This window comes from Eptesicus fuscus, chromosome 9 (assembly GCF_027574615.1).
Source record: "Eptesicus fuscus isolate TK198812 chromosome 9, DD_ASM_mEF_20220401, whole genome shotgun sequence".
NCBI lineage: Eukaryota > Metazoa > Chordata > Mammalia > Chiroptera > Vespertilionidae > Eptesicus > Eptesicus fuscus.
Genome location: NC_072481.1, coordinates 30320289 through 30336398, shown reverse-complemented (window position 1 = coordinate 30336398; position 16110 = coordinate 30320289). Strand labels below are relative to the sequence as shown.

The 16110-nt window shown below is 40.6% G+C and overlaps 1 protein-coding gene across 5 annotated transcripts in view; it reads right to left on the bottom strand.

The window, feature by feature from the left end:
• Window positions 1–16110, bottom strand: part of SCMH1 (Scm polycomb group protein homolog 1) — a 140814-nt gene that overhangs the window by 99014 nt on the left and 25690 nt on the right. For 4 of the 5 annotated variants that reach the window (XM_028160267.2, XM_028160264.2, XM_054720460.1 and 1 more), the window contains exons 2-3: window positions 6646–6728; window positions 304–429 (exon numbers count right to left, since the gene is read on the bottom strand). In XM_028160267.2, coding sequence (XP_028016068.2) covers window positions 304–316 — 13 coding nt within the window. In that variant the 5' untranslated portion in view covers window positions 317–429; window positions 6646–6728. The remainder of the gene's footprint in view (window positions 1–303; window positions 430–6645; window positions 6729–16110) is intronic. The other variant, XM_054720455.1, reaches the window with a different exon arrangement.

Sequence of the window (16110 nt, the reverse complement as noted above, 5' to 3'; positions counted from 1 at the left end):
TTCTCTCTCATCACTGATGTTTCTATCTTTCTCTCCCTCTCCCTTCCTCTCTGAAATCAATACAAATATATATAAAAATAAATAAAATAACACTGAATGTCAACTATAATTGAAAATTAAAAAAAAAAGCAAAACTTCCAACCTCCTTTCATGACCTGGAAAATTCATGCTAATGACAAAAATGGCATCATGGCTAACAGAAAAGGATAATGAATAATCTAATTAGTAATGAGAAATTCTTTAAATTCAGTCCTTGCTAAGGCTCTTAATCCCTCTTACCTCTAAGGGTAAAAAGATACTTACCACTAGGCTGCATAGTCAATGAAAAACTGGACAAGGTGTCAAGAAGTTTGGGATTTATCCCTGGATCCACCAATACCTTGCTCTGACCTCTGACAAGTCAGTTTCTCTGTATGTTAATTTCTCCATCTGTAAAGTTGGGGTGGGAAAGAAGTGGACATTTATTACCCTGTAAAGTACTGAGACTTTTAGCTATTAATAAAATAGGCTACATTATAAGAAAAGTAGGACAGACACAATTTTTTTGCTTATTAGACTATCTCAGTGTTAGACAGTACCTTATAGCAAGTACCACAGGTTTAATTTAACTAAGCCTCAATATCTGCAGAGATAAAGAATATAGATACTTGCTACATTTGTTCCCATGAAAATGTTTAATATAAATATAATTTCCAATTAGGTTAAGCCAGAAAAATCAAAAGATATTCAAACACCATAAACATAATGTAACGAACTGATCTGTGTTCCCACAAAATTCATATGTTAAAGTTCTAATCTCCAATGTGACTGTATTTGGAGATAGGACTTTTAAGGAAATAACTAAAGTTAAATGAGGTCATAGAGGTGGAGCTCTAATCTGACAGTACTAGTGTCATAAGAAGAGAATGATCTCTCTCTCTCTCTCTCTCTCTCTCTCTCTCTCTCCTTCCTCTTTCACTCCCTCCACAAAGACATACAGAGAAAAAGGCCAGATGAGGACACCTGTCTGTAAGTCAAGGAGAGATGCCTCACCAGAAACCAGCCCTGCAAACACCCTGACCTTGGACTTCTAGTCTTAGGAACTGTGAAAAAATAAACTTCTGTTGTTTCAGCCACCCAGTCTGTGGCATTTTGTTATGGCAGACCTCCCTGTCTAATACACATGGCCATAGGACAAATGAGGCTGTAGTAATTCTCGGAGTACTTCATACAACAGTCATCAGTTTCCAAGTTGCCCTAAAGAACCTTTAATCTTTCTTTTACAAAATAAAAACAAAACAAAATATTGAACTGAAAGTTAAATTTATTTATTCTGTTACTCTTCACTCAAGGATATTTTTTCCATTGATTGTTTTAGAGAGAGAGGGGAAGGGGAGAAGGGAGGGGAGGGGAAGGGAAGGGGGAGAGAGAGAAACATTGATGTGAGAAAGACACATCAATTGGTTGTCTCCTGCATACAGTCCCAACTGGGGCCAGGGATCGAACCTGCAACCCAGGTATCTGCCACACCAGCCAGGGCTTGAAATTATAATTTTATCCTGTTTTGAATATCAACTTTATTTTTTCTTAAAGTACTTAGGCAAGTAATTAATTGTTCTGAGCTTCAGTTTTTTAATCAGTAAAATAGGAATGCAATCTTAATGCTACTTGCTTCACTAAGTTGTTGTGAAGAACAAATAAAAAAAAATGGCTTTAAAAGTACATAATACAACACACAAAATACAGATAATAGAGATTATTAAGGAAAAACTTGCTCTTTACTACTTTTCTCAGAGAGAAAACTCAGAATTGGAATAATATGATATATTTACAAAAAGGACATTAGAACCCCTGTTACTAGTTAGCCCCTAAGGATTCTAATACTCACAATATTAGGACAGACACAAGTTTTGATTGGGACCTTTAAAACTTATGGTAATGTGATTTACTTGGGGGAAGTGAAAACGCCTCTGTTTATTTCAAAATACAGTAATGACACTAAGGGGCTGGAGTAAGAAGACTAACCTGAGTCCTTTGATGTCCAGAACCCTGAAACATTAAGACAGGAGTCTCTGCAACATCCTAGAAAATATACCCTCTTTTGATTTCTGAGAAAGGAGTGCAGGAGCATAGACTAGGAACATCTAAAGCAGTGCTGTCCAATATAACTGTCAGTGATAATGAAAATGTTCTACATCTGCACTCTCTAATGAGTAGCCACTAGTCACATGTGGCTATGCAGCACCTAAATGTGTGTAGAATTACTGAAGAGCTGCATTTTTAATCGTATTTAATTTTCATTAAATTTAAATACATGCATGTTCACTGGCTACAATATTGAACAGTGCAGATCTAGAGAATGTAAAGATTCTAGTATTAGAAACCTTTGAGATAAAGATCCTATCTAATAAAAAGAGTAATATGCAAATTAACCATCACTCCGCTACACCAATAAGCCAGGCCCACTAGCCAATCAGGAGCAAATATGCAAATAAACCCAACCAAGATGACTACAGCCACATAGAGCAGGAGGGAGGCTTGGGTTTCCCAGGCAATGGAGGAAGCCAAGCTTTCCGCCTGCCCTTGCCGGCCTAGGCCTCCACTCAAGGCTACAAAGTTTCAATTATAGAAGGTAAACAAATCCAAACAGAAATGGCGGCAGCCACGGAGCTGGAAAGAGCGGGAGGCTAGGGTTGCCCCTGGCAATGGAGGAAGCCAAGCTTTCAGCACACCCTGGCTCACCCAGGCCTCCGCTTAAGGCTACAAAGTTTCAATTATAGAAGATACATAAACCCCAACAGAAATGGCTGCTGCCACGGAGCAAGCAGAAGGCTTGGCTCTGCTCCAGGCTACAAAGTTTCAATTGTAGAAGATAAATAAACCCCAGATACCAGGGCCTCTGCTTGGGTTGCCAGGGGGCGTGGCCGGCCTGCAAACCACCACAGGCCCCTCGCCCAGGCCGCCCCACGCCCCAAGGGAACCCCCACCCTGATCCAGGACACCCTTCAGGACAAACCAGCTGGTCCCCACCCGTGCACCAGGCCTCTATCCTATCTAATAAAAGAGTAATATGCAGATTGACCATCACTCCAAACACACAAGATTGCTGCCCCCATGTGGTCAAAGATCCTGCCCCCATGTGGACACAAGATGGCCACCACAAGATGGCCAGCAGGGGAGGGCAGTTAGGGGAGACCAGGCTGGCAGAGGAGGGAAGTTGGGGGTGACCGGGCCTGCAGGGAAGGGCAGTTGTGGGGGACCCAGGCCTGCAGTGGAGAGCAGTTGGGGGGGACCAGGCCTGCAGGGGAGGGCAGTTAGGGGTGACCAGGCCTGCAGGGGACGGCAGTTAGGGGCAAACAGGCTGGCAGGAGAGCAATTAGGCATCGATCAGGCTGGCAGGGGAGTGGTTAGGGGGTGATCAGGCTGGCAGGCAGAAGCGGTTAGGGGCAATCAGAAAGGCAGGCGAGCAATTGGGTGCCAGCAGTCCTGGATTGTGAGAGGGATGTCTGACTGCCCTTTAGGCCCGATCCCACTGGGCAGTTGGACATCCCTCAAGAGGTCCCAGATTGGAGAGGGTGCAGGCTGGGCTGAGGGACAACACCCCCCCCCCGTGCATGAATTTCGTGCACCGGGCCTCTAGTAATATATAATAGAAAAATCTACAAGACTATGGAAATATCCTTTTGAAATGTGACAAAACAATTACAATAGGTCATACCTTGAAGCAAGGAAAAAAAATTCGTTATACCCTACATAATAAAAGGGTAATATGCAAATTAACCATCACTCTGCTACGCCCACAATTGGGCCAGCAGGAGGCGCGGGGGGTGGGACTCGGGGTGGCCGATTGCGCCGGTGGGAGGAGCGGGGAGCCGGGACTCGCGAGTCCCCGCTCCCCGCTCCTCCCGCTGGCCTGATGGGCTGCCGCTGAGGGGGGACTGATGGGGCCAGCAGGAGGCACGGGCGGCAGGACTCAGGTGGCCGATTGGGCCGGCGGGAGGCGCTCCGATCGGCGGGTGGCCAGAGCCAAGGCCTGGGTCCCAGGTGCCAGAGGAAAACTGGTGCCGGCAGCAGGTGAAGGAAGGTCTATTGCACAAATCTTCGTGCAACGGGCTTCTAGTATTGTGATATTAAGAAAAAAATCAGCCCTAGCTGGCTTAGCTCAGTGGATAGAGCATCAGCCTGCAGACTGAAGGGTCCCAGGTTCGATTCCAGACAAGGGCACATGCCAGGTTGTGGGCTTGATCCTCAGTAAGGAATGTGCAGGAGGCAGCCAATCAATGATTCTCTCTTATCATTGATGCTTCTCTCTCTCTCTCTCCCTCTCCCTTCCTCTCTGAAATCAATAAAAAAGAGAAAAGAAAAAAGAAAAAAAAATCAACCCAGCCAGTGTGGCTCAGTGGTTGAGCATTGATTTATGAACCAGGAGGTCATGGTTTGATTCCTGGTCAGGGCACATGCCCCGGGTTTCGGGCTCGATCCCCAGGGTGGGGCATGTATGAGGCAGCTGATCGATGATTCTCTCTCATCACTGATGTTTCCATCTCTCTTTCTCCCTCTCTCTTCCTCTCTGAAATCAATAAAAATGTATTTTAAAAAATCAGTTGTAAATTATCTCATATATTAAAATAGCAGTAATAATAATTATTATTAATAATTATTACTGCTATTAATAATTATTACTAGCATTATATAGCTCTTATTTTTAAGTGTTTACTATGTGCCAGATACTGTGCTAAGTATTTCAATAAGACCATCCTCCCCCGTTTGATACCACTTAGTATGGTATCATTATTCATTTTTACAAATAAGGAAATGATACCAGGGAGGTTGATTAACTTTCTGAAAGTTCGGTCAGAAGGCAGAATTTGAACAAAAACTATGCTCTTAACAGCACCATCTTTATCCTCAAAATAAGTAAACAAATGAAAAAGAAACCTTACAAATGTTTCTAATACAAATTAGCCCAGCATGGGAAGAACTACAATCAAATGTGAATGTGAATCTTCCACCCATTTTACTATAGTAAAAACTGACATTTGATCTGGACACTGAATAAGAATAGATATAGTCTGGGATTAAATAAGGTAAAATTAAGTTAAACAGAGGATGTTCATAGGAACTGTATTTTAAATTATTCATAGAGCTTGGAAAATAATGCAGGCTTACATGCACATACCAATGAGAGACAAGGTGAGGAAGGGAAAGGAGGAAGAAAACAGGGAAGGAAGAATGTTTCTCCCAGAAATGTAAACTGGAAAGTAGAAAAAGAAGAATCAAATGTACTTCTGAAAACCTATTATGACAAGATAGAACTCTTTCAGTGTTAGGTAACAGTTGTGGTTTTAATAAACCACAATCCTAAGCTGATATGCACAGAAATCAAATTGAAATGTTGAGAGCTGAACAACTGTCCCACTGTGGTCATGGATGACAAGCTACAGGGAGGCAGGAGATAAGACAGAGGACTGGTCTGGGATGTGCCACTAATCAGCCACTCTCTCATTAGCAAGTATTCCTAGTGCCTCTCACCTGATCCTCTGCCTCCAGCTTTCCATTTATTTTGCTCCATTCATAGATGAGTGTGATGAGATGGTAATATTCCTCTGGGATGATCCACCAGAAGAGGGGAGAGGGGAGGCAAGGTAGGCAATCACATTCGCCAAGAAAGCAATAAATCCTGTCTTGTGCATTCAGCAGATGTGAACAAAGAAGATGGAGCAGATCTCTCCTTGGTGACTCCCTCCCCCACTCTCTCTGTAGCAATTATGCATTTCTGCAGTGCACACAGACAGACCCCTAGAGAACATCAATATTTCCTTTAACAAGTAAGCAGCTAACAATGAGTGGCTAATGAAAATGCAGAGAAGCCATAACTCTCTTCGTTGCTTCTTGAACAAGATCATTGGCATCAATGGTGCCACATCATACTTCCTGGAAATGCATAGTGTGTTAGGACAATAGCCAGTAGTTTATTATAGATGTAAAAGAATAGGGTAAGGTACAGAGATAAGTGACAGGAAATGATTGAGATGAGAATAGAAAAGTAGGTAGGCAGCAACTTGTGAAGAGCCTTGTTTGCTAAACTAAGACAATGGCATATTACATACTAAAGCGTTTTATGTCATCCTAAAGATCATGTTAGACATTCAATATCAAGATATATTGAATTATTAATGGTATTTTACATCTATAAAGGGGCTTTAACTATTTTCACAGACTTTTACATACCTTATTTCAAATGTTCATACAGCTTCCATACTTACATGTTTACTAAATTCTGATACTGATTATGAACTTACAATGTGAGAAGGGTAAGATTTAGAAGCAAAAGATCTAGTACTATATCTTGCCATTCATAGTAACACGATTTTGAATAGTCTAATAACCCTTCATTGTTTCCATGAAACAGGAATAGCAATAGTACCCACTTCATAAGACTACTGTAAAGACTATATGAGATAATTCTGTGAAGAGCACTTTGCAAACTATAAAGAGCTGCATAAATAACATGCAGGACTTGTCAAAATTGCAGGATAAATTGGCAAGAAAGGATGAGATTCTTTTATTCACTCTAGTTGTTTTTTTTGTGTGACACGTCCATTAATACAAAGCCTAACAGAGGGTAACGCTCTATTTCTCTTATGTATAAATACAGGTTCTGACCTTTTCGAGGATCTTATTTTTGCATGGTACCCATCAGCTATACCAAATAGGGAATCGTTTTTCCTTTAGTAAGATGGAGAAATCTAGAAGCAAACGATAGAAAAAATTAGAAATGTGAACAAGTACAGTAGACCAAAGAAGACAGACAGTGAAATTAGGTTTTTATCAGAGGAAACCAGCAGTCTGGACACCCAGACATAGTTTCCCAAGGGCAGCAATATGGTTAGGTTTCCAATTTCCAGGATCCTTCCCTCAGCTTTGTGGATTCAGAATCCTAATTATGTTACAAATAGAATAGAATCTTGATAGATCTATAGGCCATTAAATAATAATAGGTAAACTGAAATGTTCATTTATTAATTTGCTGTGAGAAATATGACAGCCACATGAACTAAAATATACCCTGAAAACTACAAAACACTAAAATAAAATTAAAGAATCTATAATAATAAAAGCATAATATGCAAATCGACCGAAAGCCGAACAGCAGAACGACCTTCCTGACAACCACGCTATGACATGCACTAGTGCCAGGCCAGCCAAGGCGGGTGCGATGCGATTGGTCGGGGGCCCTGCCATCACCCCATGATCGCCTGCAGAGGGAGACCCAGGCCACCGGCCGGCGGGGCAATCATTTGGGGGGCTCCACAATTGCCCCAAAGAGGGAGGCCAAGGCCACCGACCGGCGGGCTGCGGCGGGTGGACAGGGCTTTCTTCTGTGGGGTGATCGATCATGGAGCCCTGGCCGGGTAGGCGGGCCTCCCTCTGCGGGGCTACTGATAGCAGAGCCCTGGCTAGGGGGAGGCCCAGGCTACTCGGCCGGCAGTGCTGCAGCAGGTGGGTAGGGCCTACTTCTGTGGGGCAATGGATCACGGGGCTCCCGGACTGCGAGAGGGCGCAGGCTGGGCTGAGAGACCGCCTCCCTACCTCAGTGCATGAATTTTCATGCATCAGGCCTCTAGTACATAAATAAATGGAAAGACATCTGTGTTCATATATTGGAAGACTAATATTGTTAAGATGACAATAATACCCAAAGTGATCTACAAACTCAATGCAATCCCTATCAAAATCCCAATGATGTTTTTTGTAGAAATATAAAAAACCATCCAAAAATTCACATGGACTTTCAAAGGATCCCAAATACCTTAAACAATCTTGAAAATAAAGAACAAATTTGGAAGATTCATAATTCCTGATTTCAAAACTTATTACAAAGCTACAGTAATCAAAACAGTATGGTCTGGGCATAAGGACAGACATATAGACAAATGGAATAGAACAGAGGACCCAGAAATAAACCGTAACATATACAGTCAAATGATTTTCTGCAACGGTGTCAAGACCATTCATAGGAATAAGATACTCATTTCAACAAATGATGCTGGGAAACCTGATACTCACATGCAAAAAAATGAAGTAGAATGTTTTCCTTACACCTTATACAAAAATTAACTCAAAATGCATCAAAGACCTAAACATTAGAGCTAAAATTATAAAACTCTTAGGAGGAAACATAAGGGGAAATCTTCATGGATTTGCAATGATTTTTGGATATGACATCTAGGGCAGATGTTGAGGGCCCCCCTGGGAAGGCACATGGGCATTTCTTTAATTATTGTCAGCTGAACTCAGGGCTACAGGCAGAGCCACGCCCTGGGAACATGCTTCCCCAAAAAGGCTGGACATGTTATCAGTACTGACTTTTAACCTTGCCCAGGTGTCGGTAGTAGCTGGCTTAGATATGTAAATCCAGTCAAGCACCAGGAATGCTCAGGCCTATTCAAGAATGCAAGTAAGTTCCTTTGATCCTAAGTTTTGGTGATACTTCCTGGTATTTGGGGATCCTATATAATAAAAGGGTAATATGCAAATTGACCCTTATGGCAGAACGACTGGTTGCTATGACATGCACTGACTACCAGGGGGCAGACGCTCAATGCAGGAGCTGCCCCCTGGTGGTCAGTATGCTTCCACAGGGGGAGCTCTGCTCAGCCAGAAGCTGGCTCAAAACTGGCCAGCACAGCTGCAGTGGCGGGAACCTCTCCTACCTCTGCAGTAGTGTTAAGGATATCCGACTAATGGCTTAGGCCCGCTAAGCCATTATTTGGACATTCACCAAGGGCTCCTGGGCTGCCAGAGGGATGTTTGACTGCCAGTTTAGGCCTGATCCCCCAGGGAGTGGACCTAAGCCATCAGTTGGACATCCCCTGAGGGGTTCCGGACTGCAAGAGGGCGCAGGCTGGGCTGAGGGGACCCCCACCCCCACAAGTGCACGAATTTTCGTGCACTGGGCCTCTAGTATATAAATAAATGGGCTGTGTGGGCTCCGGGTCCCTGCCTCTCCATCAGAGGTGGCAGCGGTTCCACCCAGCTCCCAGCTTTATAAATCTATCTCTGCGTCTTCTTTCTTTCTTGTTTTCTTTCTTTTATTTCTCAATCCCTGGCCGCCTCCACTTAGAACCGGTTCGTTCATCTCTCTTTCCGTGCTGGTCGCGGAAAAGGGAGATCCCCACCATATCTGGTCCCCGCAGCAGAGGCAAACCCCCCAATACACTGAATTTCATTAAAATGAAAAACATTGTGTATCAAAGGACACTATCATGAGAATGAAAAGACAACCTACAGAATGGGAGAAAATACTGGAAGATCATATATCTGATAAGGGATTAATATCTATTTAGAATATATATAAGAACTCCTATTGCCCAGCCAGTGTGGCTAAATGATTGGGCATCAACCTATGAATCTGGAGGTTATGGTTTGATTCCCGGTCAGGGCACTGCCCAGGTTGTGGGCTCGATCCCCAGTGGGCAGTGTGTAGGAAGTGGCCCATCGATGATTCTCTCTCATAATTGATGTATCTATCTCTCTCTCCCTCTCCCTTCCTTTCTCTGAAATAAGTAAAAACATATTTTTAAAAATTAAAAAAATAGAACTCTATAATTCAACAACAAAAACCTTCAACCCAATTTAAAAAATGGACAAGGGAACTGAACAGACATTTCTCCATTTATCTATACAGATGGTCAATAAGCACACAAAAAGATACTAAACTTCATTAATTACTAGGGAAATGTAAATCAAAATTACAATGAGATACCACTTTACTAATGTCCATTAGGATGGCTATTATGAAAACAAACAAACAATAATAAGAAGTGTTGGTGAGGATGTGGAGAAACTAAAACTCTTACAAATTGCTAATGGGAATAAAAAATGGTGCAGCTATGGAAAATCTCAGAGAGTTGAACAGAGAATTACCAATAACTGAAAGCAAGGACTGATGCTGCTATGAACACTGTCCACTAATGTTCATAGCAGCATTATTCACAATAGCCAATGGGAAGAAACGATTCAAGTGTCCATAAATAAATGAAAGGATAAACAAATGTGGTATATTCATACAACGGAATATTATTCAGCCATAAAAAGGCATGAAATTCTAATACTTGCTGTAACATGGATGAATCTTAAAAACATTATGCTAAGTGAAATGAGCCAAAAATCAAAGGGATAAATATTGTATAATTCCACTTAGATTTGGTAACTAGAATAGGCAAATTCATTGAGGTTTGGCAGGGTGGGTAATGAAGAGTTATGATTTAATGGGTTCAGAGTTTCTGTTTGGGATGATGAAAAAGTTCCAAAAATGGATAGTAGTAAATGCTACATAACATTGAAATGTACTTAATGAATTAAAATGGTAAATTTTATGGCATGTATATTTTACCACACACATACAGAAATGAAACAGGCAACAGGTGAATCTGCATCAGTTCTATTTTGACAGTCCTATTCAACCAGTTCATAACAGGAATACAAAAAGGTTCACAAGTACTTTCAAGAAATTAAGTACTAGAGTCATAGCATTTCCTTTCCTGAATAATCCTAGATGTAACCTATCAATTTTCTTTCTGACCTTCCATTTAGCATGATTCCAAGCTATCTTTTGATAGACATATCCTTTCTTTAGATAATGTTGCCATCTATATATAGCAACTGGTACAGATTAACTCTATCACTAGCTATATAAACTTGGACAAGTTACTGTCTCTGGGCCTCAATTTATGTATCTTTAAAGTGGAAATAATAGTGTCTACTCCAAAGGGTCTTTGAGGGGTAAATGGCATTATCTATTTTAATGAGTTAATATAAATAAATATCTGATAGATAGGGAGTACTTCCCCACCTTCCTAACTTTTTGTCAAGTTACTGATTACTGAGAAGTCAGTCAGTTCTCTGTATATTGGCTCTATCAGCATCCATACAATCATCACCACAGTTCTCTGTAGTTTAGAGGGTCTTGCTAATATCTATATCAGAAACCTTCTCTCAAAAGACCAAAAGCAAATGCAAATAAATTCATTTCTGCCTACCTCACAGACCTCTCCTTACAGGATTCCATTCTCCCTGAGGACAGAGACTTATAGGCTTATTTTATATCCCAAACATTACCTAGCAGAAAAAATAAGTCTCAATTTTTTTAGATTGAATTTTCAACAATTCTAAGTTTTTACAATATAATCTTACATAAATTTCCAAGTATGCAAGTTGTATTTCTATACCTGTAGTATAAAAACAATAAGGTAAAAACAGTAAGTCTGGTTCTCTTTCAGTGATAAGAATCTATGTAAAATCTAAAAGGTGTTGGGTTTGACAGTTACCATTTCAAAGCCTGCTACACTGTAACTGGCTTGCATTAAAAGTGCCAGAAATAAAAGAGTAAGTCCAACATCCCACCATGAAAACATTCAATACTAAAGTAGATATAAGACAAAATTATATTATACAAACTAGAAAAATATCAATTTAATCTCCACTTAAAAAGCAGAACATCAAATCACATAATGATCAGAGGATAGCATCAAATAAAAATTCATATTCCTGATTTACTCCTAGATCACACTGGTCAGACATTCAATTTCACCTTGCCTGATTAACCTAAACTCCTTCAACAACGCCAATTAAGATTACCATCAGTATAAATATGCTAGGTATAAAACTGGGATTAAGAGACGAGAACCATAACAAAGAAACAGAAAGGTTACAAGGAAAGGAGGCTAGGATCACTTTTCTAAATAAACTTTCATACTGTTAATTTAATGAACCATCATTAACTATATGCTAGGTTCTGTGCTAAGCACTTTAAAAATGACCTTTTTGCTAAAGTATAATACCCATAATGAAAAGTACACAAATCCTAAGTATGGAGCTCAACAAACTTTTACAATGTGTCACCAAACCAAGAAAGAGATCATTACTAGCACCCGAAGTACACCTTTTGCTTCCTCTCTGAGTCATTAATCTACCCAAGAATAAACAATGCCTTGATTTCTATCACTGTAGATTAGTTTTGCCTGTTTTGAATGCTATAAAAATAAAATTACATCACATGTACTATATTTTATGTACACTTTCTTCCACTCAACATTTTGTTTGTGAGATTTATTCATGGTGCCCCTACTAGGCATTTTTATCTTTATTACTTTATTTAAAGCACCCAATAATTTTGACATTTTTAGGTTAAAAAAAAAAAAGCTGAGGTTCTGATATTAAACAAGATTAAGGTATCCAGGGTCACATGGCTACTACTAAACAGGAAGGCTAAAGTTAAAGATGGTCTCATTTCAAAGTCCATGCTCTTTTAGGTTCCATTATGTTTGCCTAATATATAGTTTAAAAACAACAAGAAGTCAATCCCTTCCCTAGTTTACTTATCATAGGCCATATATGTGTAAAGAGGCTTGGCAAATAGTTACTATGCAAATGTAAGAAATTATTATTAGCATAAAAAGGAGCTACCTAGGGCAGTGGTTTTCAAATCTTTTTTTTTTTTTTATTGTGGATCCACAAACTTAATTCCTGCTGTTTTTATAACAATATGCACTCCTGAAAAACCTTATATTCTGTAAAAAATATCTACTAAAAAAATGGGCTTGTGGGAAAAGGAAAATTAGAAATAGACTACTAAAAGCCCATGGAATTTTGTATCCTTCACACACACACACACACACACACACACACTATAAGTGTCTGAGTCATTAAGAAAAGGTTAAACCCCACCGAAGTACAAAGGACTGTTAAAACATACTATGAACAACTCTATTCCAACAAACTGGAGGAAACGGACATATTCCAAGGAAAATACAACCTTCCAAAACTCAATCAACTTTAAACATCTCAACAGGGGAATAACTATGGAAGAAATTGAAGCAGTCATCAAAAGCTTCCAGCAAACAAAAGCCCGGGCCAGATGGCTTCACAGGGGAGTTATACCAAACATTCAAAGAAGAACTAAAACCTATCCTCCTCAGACTATTCCAAAAAATTCAAGAGGAAGGAATGCTTCCAAGCTCATTCTATGAAGCCAGCATCACCCTAATAGCAAAACCAGATAAAGACAACACAATGAAAGAGAATTACAGGCCAATATCCCTCATGAACATAGATGCCAAAATCCTCAACAAAATTCTAGCAAATCGAATCCAGCAGTACATCAGAAAGATCATGCACCATGACCAAGTAGGATTTATCCCAGGGATGCAAGGATGGTACAATATCCGCAAATCAATAAACGTGATACATCACATAAACAAATTGAGAGATAAAAATCACAGTCATATCAATTGATGCAGAAAAAGCATTTGACAAAATCCAACACCCTTTCTTGATAAAAACTCTCAGCAAGGTGGTAATAGAAGAATCATACCTCAACATAATAAAAGTCATATATGATAAACCCACAGCCAACATCATACTCAATGGGCAAAAACTAAAACCATTTCCCCTAAGAACAGGAACAAGACAGGGATGCCCACTCTCACCACTCCTGTTCGACATAGTACTGAAAGTATTAGCCATTGCAATTAGACAAGAAGAAGAAATAAAAGGCAGTCAGGGAGAGGAAAAAAAATGGCGACGGAATAGAGTCGGGTTTGGAGTCTGTTCCTGGGGCGGAGAGTCGGAGCAGCAGAGGCTCGCAGAGGGAGTGTATGTGGGCAAGCCAAGGGACAGCTAAACTCCAGGAGAAGGCGGGGGAGTGCTGGGCAGTGTTCCTCTGACCACGCAGCACCCACAGGGGCTGGGTCCCCTCTTGGAGCTGCGGGCTTGCCGGGCGCCGTGCCATCTTGCAAGGAAAGGAGGATTTTAGGGGAAACCTGACTTTCCGCGACAACTGCAAACACTGAACTGCTGGGAGCACCAGACCACCGGTCCCCTATCAGCGCAAACATTTGGATCCAAAGAAACTCTTCACTGCACCACGGAAAGGTCAGATTTTGTCTGAAATAAGCTGCGGTTTCTAATCCCCGCGGTGGGTGAGGGAAGCCCTGGGTGAGGGAAGTGCGGCAGCCGCAGGACCGGCAGGAGCCGGGAGGTCTGTGCCTAGAAAAATCAGCGGCAGTTGGAACTGCCGTGATCCGTGAATGAGGAGGGGGGTCTTCTGAGCTGCTAACAGAAGTGACCTCTTGAAAGCAACTCATTTTAATCTGACGAGGAGGGTCAGACTAAGAATTTTCAAAGGAGTGCAGGCTCCTTAGTCTGGGGCACAGACCCACGGTCCGCACACCTGGGCTCTTTCCGACTCTGATTGCTAAGCCCAATACAGAGGCAAACCCAGGTGGAAACCCTGAAAGACTGCAGGGGGAAGGTGTTTTTTCGGAACCTGGGGCCAGAGCTGCGTGTGACCATCAGAGAGGCAGCTCTGAGGCGCACACCTCTACAAACCGGTAGTGAGTGCCATAGAAGGGGAAAAAAAAAAAAGAAAAAAGAGCTAGAGAGGCCCGGAAGTCAATTCAGAAACACTGCCACCCAGGGGCTGAAACGCTAATTGTCTCTGGTGTAATCAAAAATAAATACGAGAAATTAAGACAGGGCTGGCTTAAAAAGCAGGACTGGCTTCCAACACTGAGGAGCCCTGGAATGAAGCTGAATTGATATACCGCCCAGACTGGGAAAAAGGCGTACCAAACAGAATAATAGAGGAAGTGAATGACAGCCGCTACTGCACATTTTAGTCTTCCTATTTTTTAATTTTCAATTCTTTTTTCAATTTTTTAAATTTTTTATTCTCATATTTTTTTATTTTCATTTTTTGCATCTTATACTTAAGAAACTAATATTTTTTCTTTTTCCTCACTTGATTTTCACCTTTTTAATTATTACATTTTTATTTCCAATCAGCAATATTATTACTATTATTTTACTTTTTTTTTTTTTTTAATGTCATTTGATTTTCTCTTTCTTTTATTTTTGGATTAGTGTCCTACATTCGATTTGCATCTTTCCCTTACAATCGCTTTACCCTATCTCAAAGCTAACATTATGCCATCACTCTCCTCCTAACCTTTCCCCCTTGTTCCCCAGTTTATCTTAACCCTTTCTGGCTTTAGATTTTCCCTACTTTTTCAGTTTACTCCCTGCTAAAACTTCACCCTACTTATATATCTAATCCCAACCCCCTGCTCCAAATCCATACAAACCTCTCTCTACGCTACCTTTAAAAAATTATTTTTCTCTCGGGCCTTTTGTTGTTGTTTGCCTGAATGTTGACTAGATTGAATTTTTATGCTTTTTTAGGAGATTGTTTTGATTATTCTTTTTGTTGGTTTGGTTGGTTCTTTTGTTTGCTTTGTTTTTGTTTGTTTTTTACTTTTGTTTTCCCTTGCCTCACTTGATATTAGCTGCTGTTGCAGTTTGTATTAATCTCCAGGCACGTGTTGCTGGAATTTGCTGGGAATAGTGGTTGTTCTAGTGGAGTTTACTCCCCATATATATAGTTTGTTCCCCTTTTCTCTCTTAGTATCATTCTTGTCTCTCTTACTTTTTTTTCTTTTCTTTTTCTTTTCTGTTATTTCTTTTCTTTCTTTCTGCTCTTTTCCCAAGTTCAGATTCACACTCTTTGTTGTTTTTTTTTTTTTTTTTTTTTTTCTTCGTTGTTGTTCTTTCTTTTTACTCTCCCTCTTCCACTCCTATTCCCTAATTTGTCTTTCTCTGGTGGTTACCTTTATTGGAGGTTATTAATATCGTGAATACAATTCTGTTCAGTGCCTTGTCTGTTGTGCCTGGTTGTGTTGTATTTTATACCTTTAAATCAACGCCAGAGAGAGAAATCTATATAACCAGACATCCGGAGAAGAGAGACCATGGGGAGACAAAGAAACAGCCCCCACAGGAAAGAGAAGCAGGCATCACCAGAAAAGGAAGTAAACGATTTAGAGGCAAACAACCTATCAGAGAAAGAATTCAGAGAAATGGTCATAAAGTGGCTGAAAAGGATGGAAGACAAATTCGACAATATGAGTAAGAACCAAGAAGAAATGAAGAAGAACCAAGAAGAAATGAAAAATGACATCGCTGCTGTAAAGAACTCAATAGAAAGCATCAAGAGTAGACTAGATGAAGCAGAGGACCGCATAAGTGAGCTAGAAGACAAGATGGAAAAAAATACCCAATTACAACAGC